This window comes from Carettochelys insculpta, chromosome 22, assembly GCF_033958435.1.
Source record: "Carettochelys insculpta isolate YL-2023 chromosome 22, ASM3395843v1, whole genome shotgun sequence".
NCBI lineage: Eukaryota > Metazoa > Chordata > Testudines > Carettochelyidae > Carettochelys > Carettochelys insculpta.
Genome location: NC_134158.1, coordinates 12,306,346 through 12,326,372, shown reverse-complemented (window position 1 = coordinate 12,326,372; position 20,027 = coordinate 12,306,346). Strand labels below are relative to the sequence as shown.

Sequence of the window (20,027 nt, the reverse complement as noted above, 5' to 3'; positions counted from 1 at the left end):
AGTCAGAAGAAACTAGCTCCCCACAACTCCCTTGTTTGCAATAACCTGGGCGCTAACTAGCGGGCATTATATAGTCCTGCCCGCTGGTTACAGCTCAACCAATGAGCAGAGAGTTCTAGATTTCAAATCCTTGCTGCCAGCCTCAGCACACTATCAAGAGCTCAGCACACGGCTCTGTAAACACACAAACAGGAGCACAGGCTCCGCCAGCCGCTTACCCTAGGTCCTGTGAAGGGCTCCTGCTTTGCCCGGAGAGCCCCTCTCAGAGCTCCCTCCTGTTTGCAGTCCCCTGGGGGCTAGAGCTGCAGCTCAGGCTTCACTTTCCTCCTCTCTTTGGCCTGGTCTGACATGGAGCTGTCTGCTTCAGGATTAATTGTGTGGGGCGGTGGGGTTGGGTCAGGTTGGTAGTTCCGTTGCGGGGGTTACAGCTGGTAAGTAACATTGTACAAAATATCAGAGAGGAGCCGGGTTAGCCTGTAGCTTCGAGAACAACAAAGTCTTGTGGCACCTTGTAGACTAACAGACATTTTGGAGCATAAACTTTCACAGGCAAAGACCCCCACTCATGCATCAGATGCGTCTGACAACGCGGGTCTTTGCCCACGAAAGCTCATGCTCCAAAGCAGCTGTTAGTCTACAAGGTGCCACAAGACTTCTTGTTATTATACAAAATAAGTGGTCACAGTAGAGCTAAGCAGGGCTCAAGTTTCACTACTTCAGCTGGAGTCCAGGTGGGATGGTAGACAGATGGCTGGACAAAGGCTGGCCAGCCAGAAGGAAGAAGAGCAGGATGACGGGGGGACAGGTGAAGGAGCAATGGAAGAAGGAAAGATGGATGGAGGACAGACAGAAGAACACTGTAAGAAGTGAAGCGCCTGGGAGCACACGCCCCAGACTAACGCTGCCAGATCCTGGGCCGTATCTGGCAGCACCGAGCGGCTGACTGCACTAGCCCACTGGGCACACGACTGACCCTGGGCGCTTGGCGTGCGCTCTGCTTGCTGGGTAATGGCCGACAAATAAAAGAATACTACGGTCACGGCGCAGGGTTTCTTCAGGGACCCAGACCCTGCAGCCCAGCAGAGCTGCCTGGAGCCCTCAGGATGGGGCAGGGAGGGGGCTAAATTAACAGGGTCCCACCCAGAGCCCTGGCGGGGGGGGGGGGGGGGGGCTGTGAAGTTAACCCTTAATTTAACCCCCACCATCCCCAGCGCTCTGGGTGGGACCTGGCTGCTCCCCTCCCTGCCCTGTGGCAGCTCCTGCCCGCCCACCCTCCACGTCGCAAAGGCCCAGTTCGATTCTCTGTGGGGGGCTCCAGCCTGCTACCGCCACCAGCTCTTCTGCCGCCCCCTGGGCCTCCCCTAGAGCTGCCCTTCCTGCGCCAATGGGGACCTCGCCGGCACCCAGCTGCACAGCCCCTCCCCCACCGCCACCCAGCCACCAAACACCCCTGCTGCTCCCCCAGGAGTCCCCCCACCGCTGGCACCCAGCCACAGAGCCCTTCCCCCCGCTGCCCCATCGCTGGCACCCAGCAGCAGAGCACTCCCCCCCAGGCGCACCTGGCCACGCAGCCCCCCTCCCTCTGGCCCCTCGGCTTCCTCTACTGGCACCCAGCCAGAGCCCCCGGCCCCCCCAGGAGCCCCCACCGCGCTCTTGCTGCACCTCCACCACCCGCTGCCCCAGCAAGGCCGTCCCACAAGTGGCCTGTGACGATGGCGGGCGAGCGCCCACAAGCAGAGCCAGACAGGCGAGGTCCGGGGTAGCTGTTTATTGGGACCCAGGCACACGGTGGGGGGGTGAGCCCCGCCCCCTCAAGCCTGGATGCTGCTCTTGGCACTCAGCGCCAGATAGTAGACCAGGAGGCCGATGGCGGCGGCCAGCACCTCTGTGGAGACCCAGGGCCCGCTCCAGGCACCCTGCGGGGGCAGATGCCAGGTTAGAGGTCTGGAACTCCTCAGGGGGCTCGCTAACCAGCCCCACCCCCACCCAGAGCCCCCACCCAGAGCCACCTGCTCCCCAAAGCACCCCGCCCCCTCCGCCGCAACCCCAGCCCCTCACCCGGTGGGCCACGCTGACTGTGAACAGGGCTGGGATAGACGACACGTCCTCGTTGTTGCGCTGGGCCTGGGGGTGCAGAGAAAAAGAAGGGTCAGTGGGAGGGTCCCCATGGGGGTCCCCACCCCTCCCCCATGCACGTACAGCCCCTCACCTTGCGCAAGGCACTGTATGACTCCTCGTCAAAGAACTTCACCGCGTAGGTGCCTGAGCGTGCGTCCCTGTGCTCCATGCTCCAGGAGACCTGCGGGAGGCAGGGAACCAGTCCGTGCAGCTCTGCTGGGAGAGGACGCACGAGTCCTGCCCCCCACCGGCAAGATGGGAGAACACCCAGGAGCCTGGGCCCCTGGGCCCACTGCCACCCCAAGCTATGAGAGAACCCAGGGGTCCCTGTGCTCCATGCTCCAGGAGACCTGCGGGAGGCAGGGAACCAGTCCGTGCAGCTCTGCTGGGAGAGGACGCACGAGTCCTGCCCCCCACCGGCAAGATGGGAGAACACCCAGGAGCCTGGGCCCCTGGGCCCACTGCCACCCCAAGCTATGAGAGAACCCAGGGGTCCCTGTGCTCCATGCTCCAGGAGACCTGCGGGAGGCAGGGAACCAGTCCGTGCAGCTCTGCTGGGAGAGGACGCACGAGTCCTGCCCCCCACCGGCAAGATGGGAGAACACCCAGGAGCCTGGGCCCCTGGGCCCACTGCCACCCCAAGCTATGAGAGAACCCAGGGGTCCTGGCTGCCACCCCGCTCCCCGGCTGCTGTGCCCAGGCCCCCACCACCCGAGCCAAGGAGAACCCAGCCATACGGGCTCTTCCCCCACACCGCTTGGCATCTCCGGCCTGGCCCTACCTGGTAGCGCCCCACATCCTGCCCCCGGGTGACGGGGAACTGTTTGCCATTGACGTCGGCATAGAGAGCAACGTTCTGCAGAGGAGAGACAGAGCCTAGCACAACGTGGGGCTGGTTCTTTGTCCCCCCAGCCACCCTCTCCACGCCCAGCAGGGCCCCCGCTCCTGCCAGTGACAAATGGGGTAAGCGGTCCCAGCTGGACCCTGTGGGACCCAGCCCCTGCATCCCCTCCCCTGAGCTAACAGCCTGACCCCAGCCCCTCCCTGCAACACAGCAGCTTGACCCCCACCCCTCCTCCGACAGGCCCATGTGTGGGGTGGGGTCGAGAAACTCCCAGCCAGCGGTTCCTTTGCTCTCCCTTGGAGTGTGTGTTGAAGTGGGTGTGGCTATTTCCCGATGCCCTGGAATGACCCCGTGAGTGTGGCTCAGTTTCCCTGGGCCCCAGCATCAGTGCCTGATGAAGGGCGTTTCAGGGAGATGACTTCTCACAGGCAGGCAAAGGGACTGACCCCTTTGCTCCCCAGCAAACAGGACAGAGTGGGGAAGGGGGGCACGGCTGGTTGAACTGGAGCTGGGCTGTCGGGTGGGGCAGTCTGGGCTGGCTGGAGAGGGAGGAAGAGGGGGGCCAGGGCCCAGCTCAGGGACCCCCCTGGTCCCTCTCCCCAAGGTGGGTGGGGCCGACGGCCTCTGGTTCCTGCGCTGAGGAGTCTGTTCTGTGCCCTGTCCCTGGCACCCCATAACCCAACTGCTCTCTGCCTGCGGGTGCGGGGCAGGGCCGGGGGACCCCACACGCCAGGCGGGGCAACCAGCTGTTACCTACACCAATGGGAGGGCGAGCGAGGGGCCCATGGGGAGGGGAGGAGCCAGGCTGGGGTACCTGGGCCCCGTTGCGGCAAGTCAGCGCGATCTCCACCACAAAGACGCTCTCCGAGGCGATGACGGCGTCGGCCGTGGTGTAGTACGACGGGACGATGGTCGGCTCCGGGCATGGCTCGCCTGTGGGCCGGGCACCATCTCAGCTGGCCCCCCCCTGCCCAGCCCCCCCCCCGCCCCCGCCCCGCCCACTCCAGCCCCGCCCCCTCCACCCTTACCCCCCCGCCCCCACCCAGCCCCCTCCAGCCCCGCCCCCTCCACCCCTCCCCCCCGCCCCCGCCCAGCCCGCTCCAGCCCCCGCCCCGCCCGCTCCAGCCTTACCCCCCCCGCCCCCGCCCCGCCCGCTCCAGCCCCGCCCCCTCCACCCTTACCCCCCCGCCCCCGCCCAGCCCGCTCCAGCCCCGCCCCCTCCACCCTTACCCCCCCGCCCCCGCCCAGCCTGCTCCAGCCCCGCCCCCTCCACCCTTACCCCCCCGCCCAGCACACTCCAGCCCCGCCCCCTCCACCCCTCCCCCCCGCCCCCGCCCAGCCCGCTCCAGCCCCGCCCCCTCCACCCTTACCCCCCACGCCCCCGCCCAGCCCGCTCCAGCCCCGCCCCCTCCACCCTTACCCCCCGCGCCCGCGCCCCCGCCCCCGCCCGGCCCGCTCCAGCCCCGCCCCCTCCACCCTTACCCCCCCGCCCCCGCCCGGCCCGCTCCAGCCCCGCCCCCTCCACCCTTACCCCCCCGCCCCCGCCCGGCCCGCTCCAGCCCCGCCCCCTCCACCCTTACCCCCCCGCCCCCGCCCGGCCCGCTCCAGCCCCGCCCCCTCCACCCTTACCCCCCCGCCCCGCTCCAGCCCCGCCCCCTCCACCCTTACCCCCCCGCCCCCGCCCGGCCCGCTCCAGCCCCGCCCCCTCCACCCTTACCCCCCCTGCCCGGCCCCCTCCACCCTTACCCCCCCCCGCCCCTGCCCGGCCCCCTCCACCCTTACCCCCCCCCGCCCCTGCCCGGCCCGCTCCAGCCCCGCCCCCTCCACCCTTGCCCGGCCCGCTCCAGCCCCGCCCCCTCCACCCTTGCCCGGCCCGCTCCAGCCCCGCCCCGCCCCGCCAGGTCCAGCCCCGCCCCCTCCCCTGGCCCCTCGTCGGCTCCAGCCCCGCCCCCCGGGCCTGTCCGGTACCTCCAGCTCCGCTCAGCCCCGCCGCCAGGAGCAGCGCGATCCCCGCCGCCGCCAGAGCCATCACCGCTCGGATCCCCAGAGCCGGGTCCGCCGCCGCCGAGAACGTCGGGAACTTGCGTACCGCTGTCAGCCAATCATTGCCGCCGCCGCCCTCCACGTGACACAAAGCGTACGTGCCTTTAGCGTGACCGGGAACTATTTTCCGCGTAGTGGAGCGAGAATGGGCCTCGGGCGCTGCGCATGCGCTGAATAACCGATCGTGACATTTCTCCTTGTCCGCGTGCAGTAAAATGGCGGCCGCGATTAATTTTTCGCGGTACCAATTTAAAAAAAGACATCGCCCCATCAGTGCGCAAGCGCACGTGGCACGCACGCGGGTCCCCCCCAATCACAGGCACTTTGAGGAACAAAATGGCCGCGACACTTATTTGCGCCAAGGAGACAAACCAAAGTGCCGCCACTGCGCATGCGTCTCTGTGCCCTTCTCACTACTGCCCCATCCGGAGGATTCAAAATGGCCACCGGGAGGAATCTGGCGCTGAGGACTCGCGGGTAATAAGTGCGGCCGAGCTGCACTGTGGACGCACCAGCTGCCCGGCAACACGCGCAGCGACGCCATGCTGGCGGTGAGGCAGCCGCTGTGGAGAGCGGCGCTGCTGGCGGCCCACCCGGTGAGCGGGGGGATGGGAACGGCTCGCGGCCCCCCGGTTTCGGAGGGGACGGCTCCTGATTGGAGCACGGGAGTGGGCGGGGCCGCGGGTAAGTTGCTTTCCTTTGGGCGCGAGAAATGAACAGTCGAGGCAGCGATTGGCGGCCGCGGGCGAGGCTGTCCGGCCTGCTTTGAGCTGATTGGGGAAGGAAACAGATGGGCGGGTCGATCGCCATAGGGTTCCTTCCTGATTGGGCACGCCTCGAAGATGGGCGGGGCTTCACAGGTGCAGAAGGATGACAAAAGCCTCAAGCCGTCCCAGCGCACCTTGCGAGTTGGGGCAGTGGGGACCATGCGCCGTGGTGGCACCGACCCTCCCCGTCCGCGGCACGAGCGGGGCTGGGGTGCGCAGGGAGGGGGCCGCAGCTGGCGGGTCTGTCCAGTCTGGCCAATGCAGATCGCAGTGGGGCGCCGCTGGCACAGGGCGCCGGGTGCTATCGCGGCGGCTGGGCCGGGGGCGCCGCTGGCACAGGGTGGCCGGTTGGTGGCTGTCTGCAGGCGAGGACAGACCTGCCCCTGAGGGCCTGTGCGAGTGATTGGATCCTGGTGCAGGGTGGGTTGCAGATTGCAGACCCCACTCTGTAGATATCCCTCTGACCCCCCACACACGCACCCCACACACTGCGTCTTTGCCCACCAAAGCTCGTGCTGCAAACTCCCTGTTAGCCCATCAGCTGCTCCAGGACTGCCTGTTGCTCTGGACGGTCCAGACTAAGGCGGGGACCGCTGTGACAGCTCGACGGGGGGGGCGGGGCGGGCCTGGGCGGGCTCTGGCTGTGGGGGTGGGGCCTCCCAGCGCTCCCGCTCCCAAACCGGCGCAAGTCCGACGTGCCCGGGGCTGCTCCTTGATCTGCGCAGGTCCCGCCATACAGTTCACACAGGTGATTGGTTGGAAAAGCCAAGGGGGCGGGCAGAGCAAATGGCCGATTCTGATTGGACAGCCTTCCCTGAGGGGGCGGGGCAGGGCAGAGGCGTCGGGTTAGGGTTGTGCGATGACACGTGGCCCCGCGCTGGCCGGCGCGGCTCGGGGGTGGGGCGAGCGTTGGTGACGCAGCGGGAGGCGGGGTCCCAGGGCGGCGCAGACGGGATGTGGCGGGGGGGTGGGGGCTGGCTGGGCTCATACCCCAAAGACCTGGCAGGGCGGGCCGATGGGCGGGGCCTGCAGCAGGGGGCGGGGTTAGACCCCGGAGCACGTGCCTGGGCAGGTGTGTGCCTGGCGTTGCAGGGAGGCCGGGCCGGACTCGATGGCCTCTCGAGGTCCCTGCTGGTGCCTGCTGGCCCAGGCCCCGCTAACCTGTGCTCTGTTCTCCCCTAGGGGCAGCGTGCCCAGCGCAGGAGCCTGATGTCTGTGAGTGCCCCCCAGTCCCCCCCAGTGCCCGGGGGTCACGCTCAGCCAGGGAGCTGGGAAATCCCGGGGGCAGTCAGCTCTGCACCCAGCTGCAGCCCCCACGTGGGCGAGCCCAGAGCCAGCCAGCCAAGGGAGGGGCTGTGTGCCAGGAGCCACATGCAAAGGAGGGGACCCTGGGGGGGAGCTGCCAGACTGCCCCCTTTGCTTCCCACGCACTGGTCTGTACTAACCCCTGTCTCTCTCTCCCCGTCTGTCTGTCCTGTGTCACCAGCACACCCCCATTGTGAGTACTGCGCCCGGGGGGTGGGAAGGGCGGCGGGCTCAGGTGGGGATGTGGAGGCTTGGACACCTGGGCTCACTCCTAACTGCAGGGGGGAAGTGACGGCTGCTGCGTTAAAGTGGGGGCCGGGGAGCCTGGACGCCTGGGTTCCGTCCCGGGCTGTGGGAGGGGAATGGGGCCAGGGAGCCCGGATGCCTGGGTTCGCTCACACCACTTCGTCCCACAGCCACCACCGGCGAAGTATGGGGGCCGTCACACCGTGACCATGATCCCAGGGGATGGTATTGGGCCGGAGCTGATGCAGCACGTCAAGGAGGTGTTCAGGTATTGAGGTGGGGGTTGGGGCAGCTGCCCCCTGCTGCTGGTACGCTGGGCTCCATGAGCCTCAGCAGCCCCTGGGGTGACCCAGAGAGCTGAGGGTCCTGGGGATTCAGGTCCCTTTAACCACCAGCCCACCTCCCCTTCCCTCTCTGAGAACCCAGATGTCCTGCCTCTCCCCTCCCCCAGGCAGGCGTGCGTCCCCGTGGATTTTGAGGAGGTGCGAGTGAGCTCTGAGGTGGCCGAGGACAACATTGACAATGCCATCATGGCCATCCGACGAAACCGCGTCGCCCTGAAGGGTGAGTGCAGGCACCAGCAGGCTCTGGGGGTGCAGTCGGACATGGGCACAAGAGCCCCCCTTCCCTTCTGGTGACATCCCATTTCCGTGTATGGTTGGCAGGAAACATCGAGACCAACCATAACCTGCCTCCATCCCACAAGTCCCGAAACAACATCCTGCGGTGAGCTGGGCTGGGGGAGACCACGGGAGGGGCTGGGGCGGGGATGGGGCTCCCAGAAGGGAGGGGACGAAGGTGGGGAATGGAGGCCATGGCCCTGCTCAGCTGCTCTGCCCCTGCAGCACCAGCCTGGATCTCTACGCCAACGTCATCCACTGCCAGAGCCTCCCACGGGTGCTGACAAGACACCAGGACATCGACATCCTCATCGTGCGCGAGAACACCGAGGGGGAGTACAGCAGCCTGGAGCATGAGGTGCTGCCCCAGCCCCGCCCGCCTCTCGTGTGAGCCCCGCCCGCCTCGTGTGAGCATGCCCACCTTCTGAGCTCAGCCCCCAAATTTGCCTGCCTTGTTTGTGAGCCCACCCCCCATGAAGCTCCACCCCCCAGAGCCCCACCATGCCCCTGCCCAGCACTTCCTGTGGGAGGGAAAGGCTGCCTGGTGCACCCCTCCCCCCCGCACCCCAGCAGTGCCCTTGCTGCGGGGGAGGGGAGCCCATGGTGCTGCCTGCACCCCACAGAGTGTCTCCGGTGTGGTCGAGAGCCTGAAGATCATCACCAGGGCACGGTCGCTGCGCATCGCCGACTACGCCTTCCGCCTGGCCCGCGACGCTGGGCGCGCCAAGGTCACCGCCGTTCACAAGGCCAACATCATGTGCGTGGCCACGCCCCAGGGCTCAACATGCGGGGCGGGTAGGGGAAGGCAGCGTGGAGCCAGCCAGGGAGGTGTGGACAGGGCTGGGTGGAATGGGGGTGGTGAAGGGGTGGGAGGAAGCGCTATGGGGAGGGCGGGGCAGGTAGGCTGTAGGGCCCCTGGCTGAGCAGCTCCCTTTCCCTCTCCTGCAGGAAGCTGGGTGATGGGCTCTTCCTGCAGTGCTGCCGGGAGGTGGCGGGCGGCTACCCTGAGATTGCCTTCGACAGCATAATCGTGGACAACGCCACCATGCAAGTGAGAACCCAGGCGTCCGGCAAACCCTCCCCACCCCCCATAGATGGGGAAAGAACCCAGGCATCTGGCGACCCCACCCCATAGATGGGGAAAGAACCCAGGTGTCCTGACCCTTGCCCTCACACCTGGGGAAAGAACTCAGGCATCCAGGACCTCTGTGGTAGCATTCTCAGAAGTGTCTCTGGGTACACATGCAGGGCTAGGTAGGAAGACAGAAATTCAGAGTCTCAATGCGTGCATGAGACGGTGGTGTAGGGAGGAAGGGTTTCGATTTATTAGGAACTGGGGAGACTATGGGGATGGGGGAGCCCATAGAGAAGGATGGACTCCACCGAAACCAAAATGGAACCAGACTGCTGGCATTTACCCTTAAAAAGGCCGAAGAGCAGTCGGGGAAAGGCGAGGGCTGCAGAGGAGCACGTGGCTCAGACAGTGACTTCTCTTAGAGGAGGGTCCAGTGATAGAGACTGTCCAGGTGTTAGTCGGGAGGAGAGGGTGGGGGAGGATACGGTAAGGGCTGGCTCAGAACAGGAACAGTCTCCAGAAAAGAATCTGGGAAGGGCAGAAAAGCTTCTCAAGTGCTTATACACAAATGCTAGAAGTGTCAACGATAAGGTGGGTGACCTAGAGTGCCTTGTAGTAGAGGAGGATATTGATATAATACACCTCACAGAGACCGGACGAGATGAGGACAATCGAAGGGACGTGATTGTGCAGGGGTACAAAACAACTTGGAAGGACGGTACAGGTCGTGCAGGTGGGGGAGTGGCATTGCGTGTGAATGTGGAATCAAGTGAAGTAAATATCTCAAACAAATCAAAGGTTCCCCAGAATCTCGATAGCTAGCAATTCCGGGCTCTAATACGAATATGGCCGTAGAGATATACTATCGATGCTGTGGGAGGTTAGAGAGGCAATCAAAATAAAAACTCCATAATAGTAGGGGATCTCAGTTATCTCCATTTTGACTGGGTACAGGTCACCGGAGGATGAGATGGAGATATAAAATTCCTTGATACCTTAAATGATGCTACTGGGAGCAGCTGGTACAGGAAACTACAAGGGGGAGGGGGGGAGCAGGTAATTCTTGGTTTAGTTCTGAGGGGAGTGCAGGGTCTGGTCCAAGAGAACTGTCACAGGACAGCTGGAAATATTGACCATGACAACACTTAACATTCCTGGAGTGGGAAGAACATCTCAGCAGGCCAACACTGGCAATTAATTTCAGGAAAGGAGCTATACAAAAAGGAGGAGACTAGTTAAATGGAAATTGAAAGGTACAATGACTACAGTAAAATCCCTGCAAGCTGCATAGAAGCTTTTCAAAGGCACCAGAATAGAGGCCTAATGTAAATGTATACCCCAAATTAAAAAGCATAATAAAAGACCCAACCAAAAGCCACCGTGGCTTAACCACCATGTAAAAGAAGCAGTGAGATAAAAAGGCATCTTCTAAAAAGTGGAATCAGAATCGTAGAACATTAGAACTGGAAGGGGCCTCGAGGTCATCAAGTCCAGTTCCCTGCCCTCTTGGCAGGACCAAGCACCATCTAGCGCATCCCCGGTAGGTGTCTGTCTGACCTGCTCGTAAATATCTCCAGTGGTGGTAATTCCACAACCTCCCTCGGCAACTTATTCCAGTGTTTAACCACCCTGACAGGAAGTCTTTCCTAATGTCCACCCTAAACCTCCCTTGCTGCAGTTTAAGCCCATTGCTCCTTGTCCTGTCCTCAGAGGCCAAAGAACAAGTTTTCTCCCTCCTCCTTCTAACCCTCTTTGAGGTGCTTGAAAACTGCTGTCATGTCCCTTCTAAGTCTTCTCTTTTCTACATAAGAATGGCCATACTGGGTCAGACCAAAGGTCCATCCAGCCCAGCATCCCGTCTGCCAACAGTGGCCAATGCCAGGTGCCCCAGAGAAGGAGAACAGAAGACAATGATCAAGTGATTTATCTGCTGCCATCCATCTCCTGCCCTTGTACTGAAGGCCAGGGCACCATACTTTACCCCTGGCTAACAGCCATTTATGGACCTAACCTGCAAAAATTTATCGAGCTCTTTTTAAACCCTAATAGAGTCCTGGCCTTCACAGCCTCCTCCGGCAAGGAGTTCCACAGGTTGACTGTGCGCTGTGTGAAGAAAAATTTCCTTTTATTAGTTTTGAACCTACTACCCATCAATTTCATTTGGTGTCCCCTAGTTCTTGTATTATGGGAAAAGGTAAATAATTTTTCTATGTTCACTTTCTCCACACCATTCATGATTTTATATACCTCTATCATATCGCCCCTCAATCGCCTCTTTTCCAGACTGAAAAGTCCCAGTCTCTCTAGCCTCTCCCCATATGGGACCCGTTCCAAGCCCCTAATCATCTTAGTCGCCCTTTTCTGTACCTTTTCTAATGCCAGTATATCTTTTTTGAGGTGAGGAGACCACATCTGCACGCGGTACTCAAGATGTGGGCATACCGTAGTTTTATATAGGGGAAGTATGATACCTTTTGTCTTATTATCTATCCCTTTTTTAATAATTCCTAACAGCCTATTTGCTTTACTAACTGCCGCTGCACACTGCGTGGATGTCTTCAGAGAACTATCCACTATAACTCCAAGATCCCTTTCCTGATCTGTCGTAGCTAAATTTGACCCCATCATGTTGTACGTGTAATTTGGGTTATTTTTTCCAATGTGCATTACCTTACACTTACCCACATTAAATTTCATTTGCCATTTTGCTGCCCAATCACTCAGTTTGCTGAGATCTTTTTGTAGTTCTTCACAATCCCTTTTGGTTTTGACTGTCCTGAACAACTTGGTGTCATCTGCAAACTTTGCCACCTCACTGCTTACCTCATTTTCTAGATCATTGATGAACAAGTTGAACAGGATCGGTCCCAGGACTGACCCCTGGGGAACACCACTAGTTACCCCCCTCCATTGTGAAAATTTACCATTTATTCCAACCCTTTGTTTTCTGTCTTTTAACCAATTCCCGATCCATGAAAGGACCTTTCCTCCTATCCCATGACCGCCTAATTTACATAAAAGCCTTTGGTGTGGGACCGTGTCAAAGGCTTTCTGGAAATCTAGGTATATTATGTCCACTGGGTGCCCCTTGTCCACATGTTTATTAACCCCTTCAAAGAATTCTAATAGATTAGACACGACTTCCCTCTCCAGAAACCATACTGACTTTTGCCCAACAATTCGTGCTCTTCTACGTGCCTTGCAGTTTTATTCTTTACTATTGAGACTATTCTAGACTAAACAAGCCCAGTTCTTTCAGTCGTCCCTCAGAACTCATGTTCTCTAGACCTTTCATCATTCTTGTTGCTCTTCTCTGGACCTTCTCCAGTTTCTCCACATCTTTCTTGACATGTACTGCCCAGAACTGGATACAATACTCCAACTGAGGCTAATCAACGCTGAGCAGAGCGGAAGAATGACGTCTCATGTCTTGTTCACAACTCTTGTTAATGCATCCCAGAATCATGTTTAATTTTTTTGTAACAGCATCACACTGCTGACTCATATTTAGCTTTTTGTCCACTAGGACCCCTAAATCCCTCTCCACAGGAATTCTTCCTAGACAGTCACTTCCCATTCTATATGTATGAAGCTGATTGTTTCTTCTGGGGTGGAGCAGTTTGCATTTGTTCTTATTAAATGTCATCCTCTTTGTCTCAGACCATTTCTCTAGTTTGTCCAGATCATTCTGAATTATGAGCCTATCCTCCAAAGCAGTTGCAACCCCTCCCAGCTGGGTATCATGCAAAGTTAATAAGCACTGCGAGCCATGAAGAAGTCCTCTCTGAGACGGGACGTCAAATCCTAGCGAGGAAAATAGGAAGGAGCATTAGCACTGTCAAATTAAGCGTAAGAACGTAATAAGAAAAGAGAAAAAGGAGTTTGAAGAACAGCTAGCTAAAAATTCAAAAAGCAATACCAAAATGTTTAAGTACAGCAGAAGCAAGAAGCTGCCCAACAACCAGTGGGGCCCCCAGCTGATTGAGATACAAAAGGGGCACTCGGCGATGGCAAAGTCATTGTGGAGAAACTCCGTGAATTCTTAGTGTCATGCTTCATGGCTGAGGGTGTGAGGGAGATTCCCAAACCTGGGCTATCCTTTGTGGTTGACAAATCTGAAGAATTGTCCAAGTTTAAGGTGGCATTAGAGGAGGTTTTGGAACTGATCGGAACAAGTCAGGGGGACCAGAAAATCTAATGTAGGTACCAGGTAAACTAGTTGAAACCATGGTCAAGAATAAAATTGTCTCCACGCAGAAGAGCACAATTTGTTGGGGAAAAATCAACATGGTTTCAGTAAAGGGAAATTGTGTCTGACTCATCTATGAGAGTTCTTTGAACAAACGTGGACAAGGGCGATCCAGTAGATGCAGTGTACAGGGATTTCCAGAAAGCCTTTGACCAGGTCCCTCACCAAAGGTTCTTACGTAAGTTAAATAGCCAGGGGAGAAGAGGGAAAAGTCTTTTGTGGACTGAGAACTGGTTACAAGGCAGGAAGCAGAGGGTGGGAATAAATGGAGAGGGGTAACTGGTGGTGTTCCCCAAGGGTCGGTCCTAGGACCAGTCCTGTTCAACTTACTCATGAATGATGTGGAGAAAGGGGCCAAACTGTGAGGTGGCAAAGTTTGCAGATGACACTGAACTGCTCAGGATCGTTAGACCAGAGCAGACTGCGAAGAACTTCAAAACCATCTCTTAAAACTGAGTGACTGGGCAATGAAATAGCAAATGTAAAGTAGTGCATGTTGGAAAACCTAACCCCCACTGTACCTGCAGGGTGGTGCGGGCTAATGTAGCTACAGCTTATCAGGAGAGAGATCTGGGAGTCAGGGTGGACGGTTTTCTGAAGACGTCCTGGCGGTGCGCAGCGGCAGCCAGTACAGCAAATGGGGGGTTAGGAGTCATTGACAAAGGGATGGAGGTTAAGACTGAGAATATCTTATTGCCCTTATAAAAAAATGTGTGATGGGGCTTGGGGAGCCCAGGCTCTGGCCCCAGCCGCAGGCAGGAGCGACTCTCACTCAGCAGGAGAACAGCGGGTTCATTAGCCGACAGGACACAGCGTCGTACAGAGGAGTCAGTGCAGCCGGCAGAGACAGCCAGTCCCATCCATGTGTGGAGAGGAGGCCCCGAGGGGCCCCCAGAGCCGGGGCCTTGCCCCCTCCTTTGTCTCTCTCTCTCCCTCTCAGCCCAGACTCACTGCTTCCCACTCCCAGTGCCAATTCAAACCCCTCAGGCTCCACCTCCTCCTTTGTCTGCAGCCCAGAGGTGTCACCTGGGCGCCAGGTTACCCCCAGGAGGAGCCCCCCACACTACATCATACCATGGAACACCACATCTTTAGTAGTGCAAACAGGTGGTGGTCTCATCTCCAGAGCTACATTGGCACTAGAAACGGTTCAGAAAAGGGCCACTAAAATGAGGAGGGTTTTGGAGCAGAGCCCTATGAAGAGAGAGTCGAGAGACTAGGACCCTTTGGCTTAGAAGAGAGGAGGCCAAGGGGGGTGACAGAGGTCAATAACATCGCCAGTGGCGTGGAGAAAGCAAACGCGGAAATGTTATTTGCTTGCTGCCGTAATGTCAGAACTGCGAGGCAGCAAGTGGAATTACGGGGCTGCAGGTTGGAAAGGAAGAAAGGGAAGTTCTTTACACAGTGCACAGGAGGAGGCTGGGGCTATAAGAGGGCTTAAAAAAGTGCTGGCTAATGTCTCGTAGCCAGGCTGGGTAAGGCTGGTGTCCCTCTGTCGGAAGCTGGAGATGGACAGCAGCTGAGGGGTCGCTGGCTGTTCGGCTTCCTCCCTTTGGGGCACTGGCTCTGGGCTGGAAGGACCTTTGGTCTGACCCAGTGTGGCTGTTTCGTTCTCTGCCCAGCTGGTGTCCCGCCCCCAGCAGTTCGACGTCATGGTTATGCCAAACCTCTACGGAAATATCGTGAACAACGTGTGCGCGGGGCTGGTCGGCGGCCCGGGGCTGGTGCCTGGCGCCAACTACGGCAGAGACTTTGCTGTCTTTGAGACGGTGAGCCGCGGGGTGGGGGCCTCCGGTTGGGAGCCGTTGGGGGCGAAGGGGCAGGCGTGATGGTCTTGGGGGACGGGGAGGTGGGTGTGGGGGCAGGGGCTTTGGGGCCGGCTCAGGGTCTCCCACCCACAGGCCACGCGGAACACAGGGAAGAGCATCGCCTACAAGAACGTGGCCAACCCCACGGCCACTCTGCTGGCCGCCTGCATGATGCTGGATCATCTCGGGTGAGCCTCCTCCGTGCGGTGCCCCCCAGCGCGTGGGGCCTCGGCCCCAGGCAGCATTTTTCCTGCCACTGGGGCGGGGCCTGAGCTGCTCTGACCACGCCCCTCTCGTTTGCCGCTCCCCTTGCAGGCTACACAGCTTTGCCTCCACCATCCGGCAGGCCGTCCTGGCCTCCCTGGATGACGAGACGGTAAGCCCTGCCCCGGCGCGCGCCAGAGGCAGTCCTGGTCTTGGTGTGGGGGGATTTCTGTCCCTACCCCCTGGCCAGCAGCAGGGTGGGGATGGCCCTCTGCCTGCCACTGGGCAGTTGCAGGCTGCTGAAACAGGAGGTCGCACCTGTCCTAAGGGTGGGGCGCCTGCAGGGCTTGGACGCCCCAGAGGAAGGTACCAAGCCCTGCTCAAACCCGCTCCTCCCTGCAGACCCACACGCCGGACATCGGGGGCCAGGGCACCACATCAGGAGCCGTCCAGTCCATCCTGTGCCACATCCGCACCGCCAGCGGCTGGAGCCAGCGCAGCAAGGGCCACGGTGAGTCAGGGCCCTGGTGGGGGTGGGCCCGGGTGCCTGGATTCGCTCCCTGACCCGTCTCTCTCCCTCTGCAGGGGAAGACCCCGCCCTCAGGCCGCGATGAAGGGGCCAGGCAGGCCATTATCCTCAGCCAGGCAGTCCATGGGGCACAGCCTCTACCCCGTCACTCCCTGCTGCTGCGTGTCATAGGCCAGTGCTTCTCACCCGCCTCCCCCAAGAATAAACCTCCATACAAGACCAGCTGCCTCCGTCTCGTGTGCGCTTCTTGCCCGGACACCTGGGTTCCTGTCCCCTAAACATGGTCACTGTGAGGCCAGGCTTTTGTCAAACCATTTAATCAAGTGTCAGGCTGGGGGGAAGCCCACCCAGCTACACTCAGCCCCCATCCTGTCATTCCTTCCCTGCCCCCAACCTCTCATGGTGGCCAAGGCACACCAGGGTGGAGGTGGGCAAGGTGTCTGCACTCTGGAGTCCCTGGAGTCGTGCGGTGGCTGGAGGCCGGGTCCCTGCTGGGTGTGCAGCCGGGGCGGGGGGGGTCCCGCAGGCATGGGGCGGCTGGACGTCAGGGTCTCCCCTAGGTGCACAGCCAGAGGTCACACAGGACGGGGCGGCTGCATGCCAGGGTCATCCCCCCCCAGGTGCACAGCCAGGGGTCACGGGACGGGGCGGCTGCACGCCAGGGCCCCCCTAGGTGCGCAGCCAGGGGTGCTGCAGGCATTGGGCGGCCGTGGCGCGCTGCTCGGGCAGGAACTCCAGCATGGGCAGTAGGAAGCGGGTGAAGGCTTCCGCCTGCTCGGGGGGCCACTCATACTTCTCCAGCAGCACCGCAGGCTGGGGATGTGCCGCAGCTCACCTGGGGGTAGGGGGTGTCAGTGCCAGACCATGACCCCCCAAGCCCAGTCCCTGTCCCCCCACCTCCCTCCCATTGGCACCCCCAAACCCCAGATACGCCCTCCCCCGGCCCCAACTCCCACCTTGGGGGCTCGGGGCCGTGGCAGGGCAGGGCCCGGCCGTGGGGGGCTCGGGGCTAGAGATGGATGGCAGCCGAGAGGTCGCAGGCTGTTTGGGTTCTTGCCCTTCGGGGCGCTGGTCTCGGGTGGCGGCCAGGACACGGCTGGAAGGGTGTTGCCCTTTGCAGGCCCAGGGCTGTTAGTGAGTTCTCTTCCCCTCTCAGCAATGGGTGGGGATCTCCCTGGCTCAGCGGGAAGGGCCCTGCAGAGGTGACTGAGCCCAGCCTTTGCCTCGCACCCAGACTGTCACCCGTCCTTACCGACCTTTTCCAAGCCTTTTGGCCCAGATCTCTCCCTGACCCTGCAGGGTTGAGCTGGCGGCCCGGGGCTCAGCAGGCCAGTGCTCCCAGGGCCATGGGAGTTGGATGGACTTGCGCCTCCTGCCCCACAGAGTGGCCCGTTCTCCTCTCAAGCGGCAGCCGCGGGCTGGCCAACGCCCATGCGTGTCCTCACAATGTGAAAGGGACCCACGAGCAGGTGCAGCTCTGCACTGAGGGCCCCAGCTCAGCCCGGCTGCTCTCTAGGGTGAGAGGGGCAGTGGGCTGGGGATCGGGTGCACTGCGCTGTCGCCGCTGTGGGGGCCGGGTGCAGAGCTTCGGCCGTGCCCAGGCGGGGCTGGGGGCTGAATGGGGGGGTGAATGAACAGACGCACTCGAGTACAGACAGACTTGCACGTGCGTAGAGGCAGACATAGACTGACGCGCACACACTCGCGTGCACGCACTGGCACACACGGTTAAGAGGGCGATGGTACAGGCATTACTAGGTTTCCATGTAAAAAGGCTCTGTGAGCGACTGGGCTGGGGCCTTGCCCCATGCTGAGCACAGCCCCAGGGCACCAGTCTCAGTGGTCTCTGGCCCACAGCTGCCGCTGGGGGGGGCCTGGCTACCCTGGGGTGCTCTACTGACCGGGCGTGGCCAATGGGAGAGCGAGGACCTGGGCCTGTCCAGGCAGCCCAGGGCACTGCAGGTGCGGAGTGGCTGCCGGCCACCATGTGCAGGAAACAGACATTCCAGCCTGGAGCCAAAGGGCTCAGGACACAGGGTGGGTAGGGGAGATGGTGGGCACTGGGGACAGGCACCAGCACAGCAGGGGCTGGGGGGGGGGCGGGAGCGAGGGGCGCTGGTGGGGCCGGGCCGGGCTGGCAGGGGCTTGGGGGCGGGAGTGGGGGGCGCCGACAGGGCCGGGCCAGGCTGGCAGGAGCCAGGAGCGAGGGGCGCCGGCGGGGCTGGGCCGGGCTGGCCGGGGGGCGGGAGCGAGGGGCGCCGGCGGGGCCGGGCCAGGCTGGCAGGGGCCGGGAGCGAGGGGCGCCGATGGGGCCGGGCCGGGAGCGAGGGGCGCCGGCGGGGCCGGGCCGGGCTGGCAGGGGCTGGGAGCGAGGGGCGCTGGCGGGGCCGGGCCAGGCTGGCCGGGGACCGGGAGCGGGGGGCGCCGACGGTGCCGGGCTGGGCTGGCAGGGGCTGGGAGCGGGGGGCGCCGGCGGGGCCGGGCCAGGCTGGCAGGGGCCGGGAGCGAGGGGCGCCGGCGGGGCCGGGCCAGGCTGGCAGGGGCCAGGAGCGAGGGGCGCCGGCGGGGCCGGGCCAGGCTGGCAGGGGCCGGGAGCGGGGGGGTGCCGGCGGGGCCGGGCCGGGCTGGCAGGGGCTGGGAGCGAGGGGCGCCGGTGGGGCCGGGCTGGGCTGGGGGGCAGGAGCGGGGGGCGCCGCAGGGGCTGGGGGGCGGGAGTGGGGGGGTGTGATGGAGTGGGGGGAGGGCCTGTGTGAGTCAGGCTGGATGTCAGGCTAGCAGCAGCTCCCAGTGGCTAAGGATGACCCTGGGGCTACAACTGGCAGGTGACACCTCTGCCTGAACAAAGAGCAGGGAGGAGCTGAGCTGAGTTTTGAATCGGGGGCGGCAGTTAGAGGCTAGGAAAAGGGAGAGCTGGAAGGCAGCCAGCCTGAGGAGGGGGAAGCTACACCCCAGAGGGGCACCCCTCGGGGTCTTCTCCCCAGGACAGGTTGGAAGGACTGTCTCTGGCTGCTGTGCTGTCGCTTCTGGGAGAAACTGGACATCTGTTGCCTAATAAACCTGCTGTTGTACCTGCTGAGTGAGAGTCTCTCCTGCCAGCGGACGGGGTGCAGTGCAGGGGGACCGCTGAACCCCATCACACTGGTGTCAGGAGTGGGATGCACTGCACCCATGGATGAGCTCCCAGCAGTGGCTGACTGAGCACCAGAGAAGGAAGGAGTCTCACAAGAGCCAGAGGGGGAACAGAGCCATTCCTGCAGCTGCTGCTGGTGAGTGGATACCCCGGGAGATAGCGGGGAGATGGATTATACCCGACTCCTGAAGGCAGAGCTAGCGGGGCTGTGCAGAGAGAGAGGCCGGACCGTGGGGAAGGCGACCAAGGCCCAGCTGATTGCCCAGCTGGAAGAGAATGACCGATCTGGGGGGGCAGAGCCTGTCCCGGCAGAAAGTGGCCGGTCAGCCTCGGGAAGCATTTCGGACTCTCCGACAGGAGCAGGGGCTCGACGCCGTCAGACAGACGCGGTGCCCGCCAGGTCGCGCTCAGCTAGCGGTGGTCCATCGCGGGCAGAGTCCCCTGCCGCAGAGCTGCGACGGCTGGAACTCGAGGTGAAATTAAAGGAACTGGAGCGCCAGGAACGGGAAAGAGAGCGTGAGCACGAGCGCCAGCTACAAGAGAGACAGCGGGAGGAGAAAGAACGAGAACGGAAGGAGAGAGAGCGAGAGCGGGAGCATGAGCGAGCCATGGCAGAGGCGAGACGCCAAGAGGCCCCAGCTGCGGTAAGCGGGGAGAGGGCCAGACGGCTCGGGGTGGCCAGTCACTTGGAGACGCGTGTGCTGGCCCAGTGTCAGGACCCAGGGGACATGGACGAGTTCCTTACCGCCTTCGAGCGAGCCTGTGAGTTGCACGAGGTTCCCCCAGATGAGTGGCTCCGGTACCTCACCCCCTTGCTGGGCCAGAAGGGCACAGCGGTGCTCAGCCAGCTGGTGGGGCTGCAGCCTGGGGACTATGAACGGTTCAAACAGGCCCTGCTGCATAAGTTCGGGCTGACTCCGGAGATGTACAAGAAGAAGTTCCAGGAGGCGCAGAAGAGGCCAGAGGAAACCCACGTAGATACAACCGCCCGCCTGAAGCAATACTACCAGAAGTGGGCGTTCGGAATGGGAGCCCAGTCCGTAGAGGACCTGATCGAGCTGGCGGTCGTGGAACGATTCTACGAGATGT

At 61.7% G+C, this 20,027-nt stretch overlaps 2 protein-coding genes across 4 annotated transcripts; one reads left to right on the top strand and one right to left on the bottom strand.

The window, feature by feature from the left end:
• Positions 1-1,753: 1,753 nt before the first annotated feature.
• On the bottom strand, positions 1,754-5,291 carry SSR4 (signal sequence receptor subunit 4). The gene is made up of 6 exons (XM_075016452.1): positions 4,931-5,291; positions 3,777-3,895; positions 2,900-2,974; positions 2,210-2,299; positions 2,059-2,124; positions 1,754-1,916 (listed from the first exon to the last, which is right to left on the bottom strand). The coding sequence occupies exons 1-6, from the start codon at positions 5,274-5,276 to the stop codon at positions 1,812-1,814; spliced, it is 801 nt and encodes a 266-aa protein (XP_074872553.1). The 5' UTR covers positions 5,277-5,291; the 3' UTR covers positions 1,754-1,811.
• A 126-nt stretch (positions 5,292-5,417) lies between these two features.
• IDH3G (isocitrate dehydrogenase (NAD(+)) 3 non-catalytic subunit gamma) lies at positions 5,418-16,030 on the top strand. 3 transcript variants are annotated; one of them, XM_075016449.1, is made up of 14 exons: positions 5,418-5,601; positions 6,955-6,987; positions 7,259-7,270; positions 7,494-7,591; positions 7,775-7,887; positions 7,989-8,049; positions 8,169-8,301; positions 8,567-8,700; positions 8,892-8,994; positions 14,890-15,036; positions 15,169-15,263; positions 15,391-15,451; positions 15,682-15,790; positions 15,865-16,030. In XM_075016449.1, the coding sequence occupies exons 1-14, from the start codon at positions 5,548-5,550 to the stop codon at positions 15,891-15,893; spliced, it is 1,182 nt and encodes a 393-aa protein (XP_074872550.1). In that variant the 5' UTR covers positions 5,418-5,547; the 3' UTR covers positions 15,894-16,030. The 3 variants fall into 3 exon arrangements, with proteins under 3 accessions (XP_074872550.1, XP_074872551.1, XP_074872552.1); XM_075016450.1 differs by lacking the exon at positions 7,259-7,270; XM_075016451.1 differs by lacking the exon at positions 8,567-8,700 and having other exon boundaries at positions 8,169-8,330.
• Positions 16,031-20,027: the final 3,997 nt, after the last annotated feature.

Bases quoted from the DNA above. Each gene is read 5' to 3' on its own strand.
- SSR4 (XM_075016452.1), bottom strand. From the start codon at position 5,276: ATGGGGCGATGTCTTTTTTTAAATTGGTACCGCGAAAAATTAATCGCG. The intron at 3,896-4,930 runs GTACCGGACAGG...CCCGGCCCACAG, and splicing joins GGGGCTGAGCGGAGCTGGAG to GCGAGCCATGCCCGGAGCCG. The intron at 2,125-2,209 runs GTGAGGGGCTGT...CTGCACCCCCAG, and splicing joins CATACAGTGCCTTGCGCAAG to GCCCAGCGCAACAACGAGGA.
- IDH3G (XM_075016449.1), top strand. From the start codon at position 5,548: ATGCTGGCGGTGAGGCAGCCGCTGTGGAGAGCGGCGCTGCTGGCGGCC. The intron at 7,592-7,774 runs GTATTGAGGTGG...CCCCTCCCCCAG, and splicing joins CACGTCAAGGAGGTGTTCAG to GCAGGCGTGCGTCCCCGTGG. The intron at 8,302-8,566 runs GTGCTGCCCCAG...TGCACCCCACAG, and splicing joins ACAGCAGCCTGGAGCATGAG to AGTGTCTCCGGTGTGGTCGA.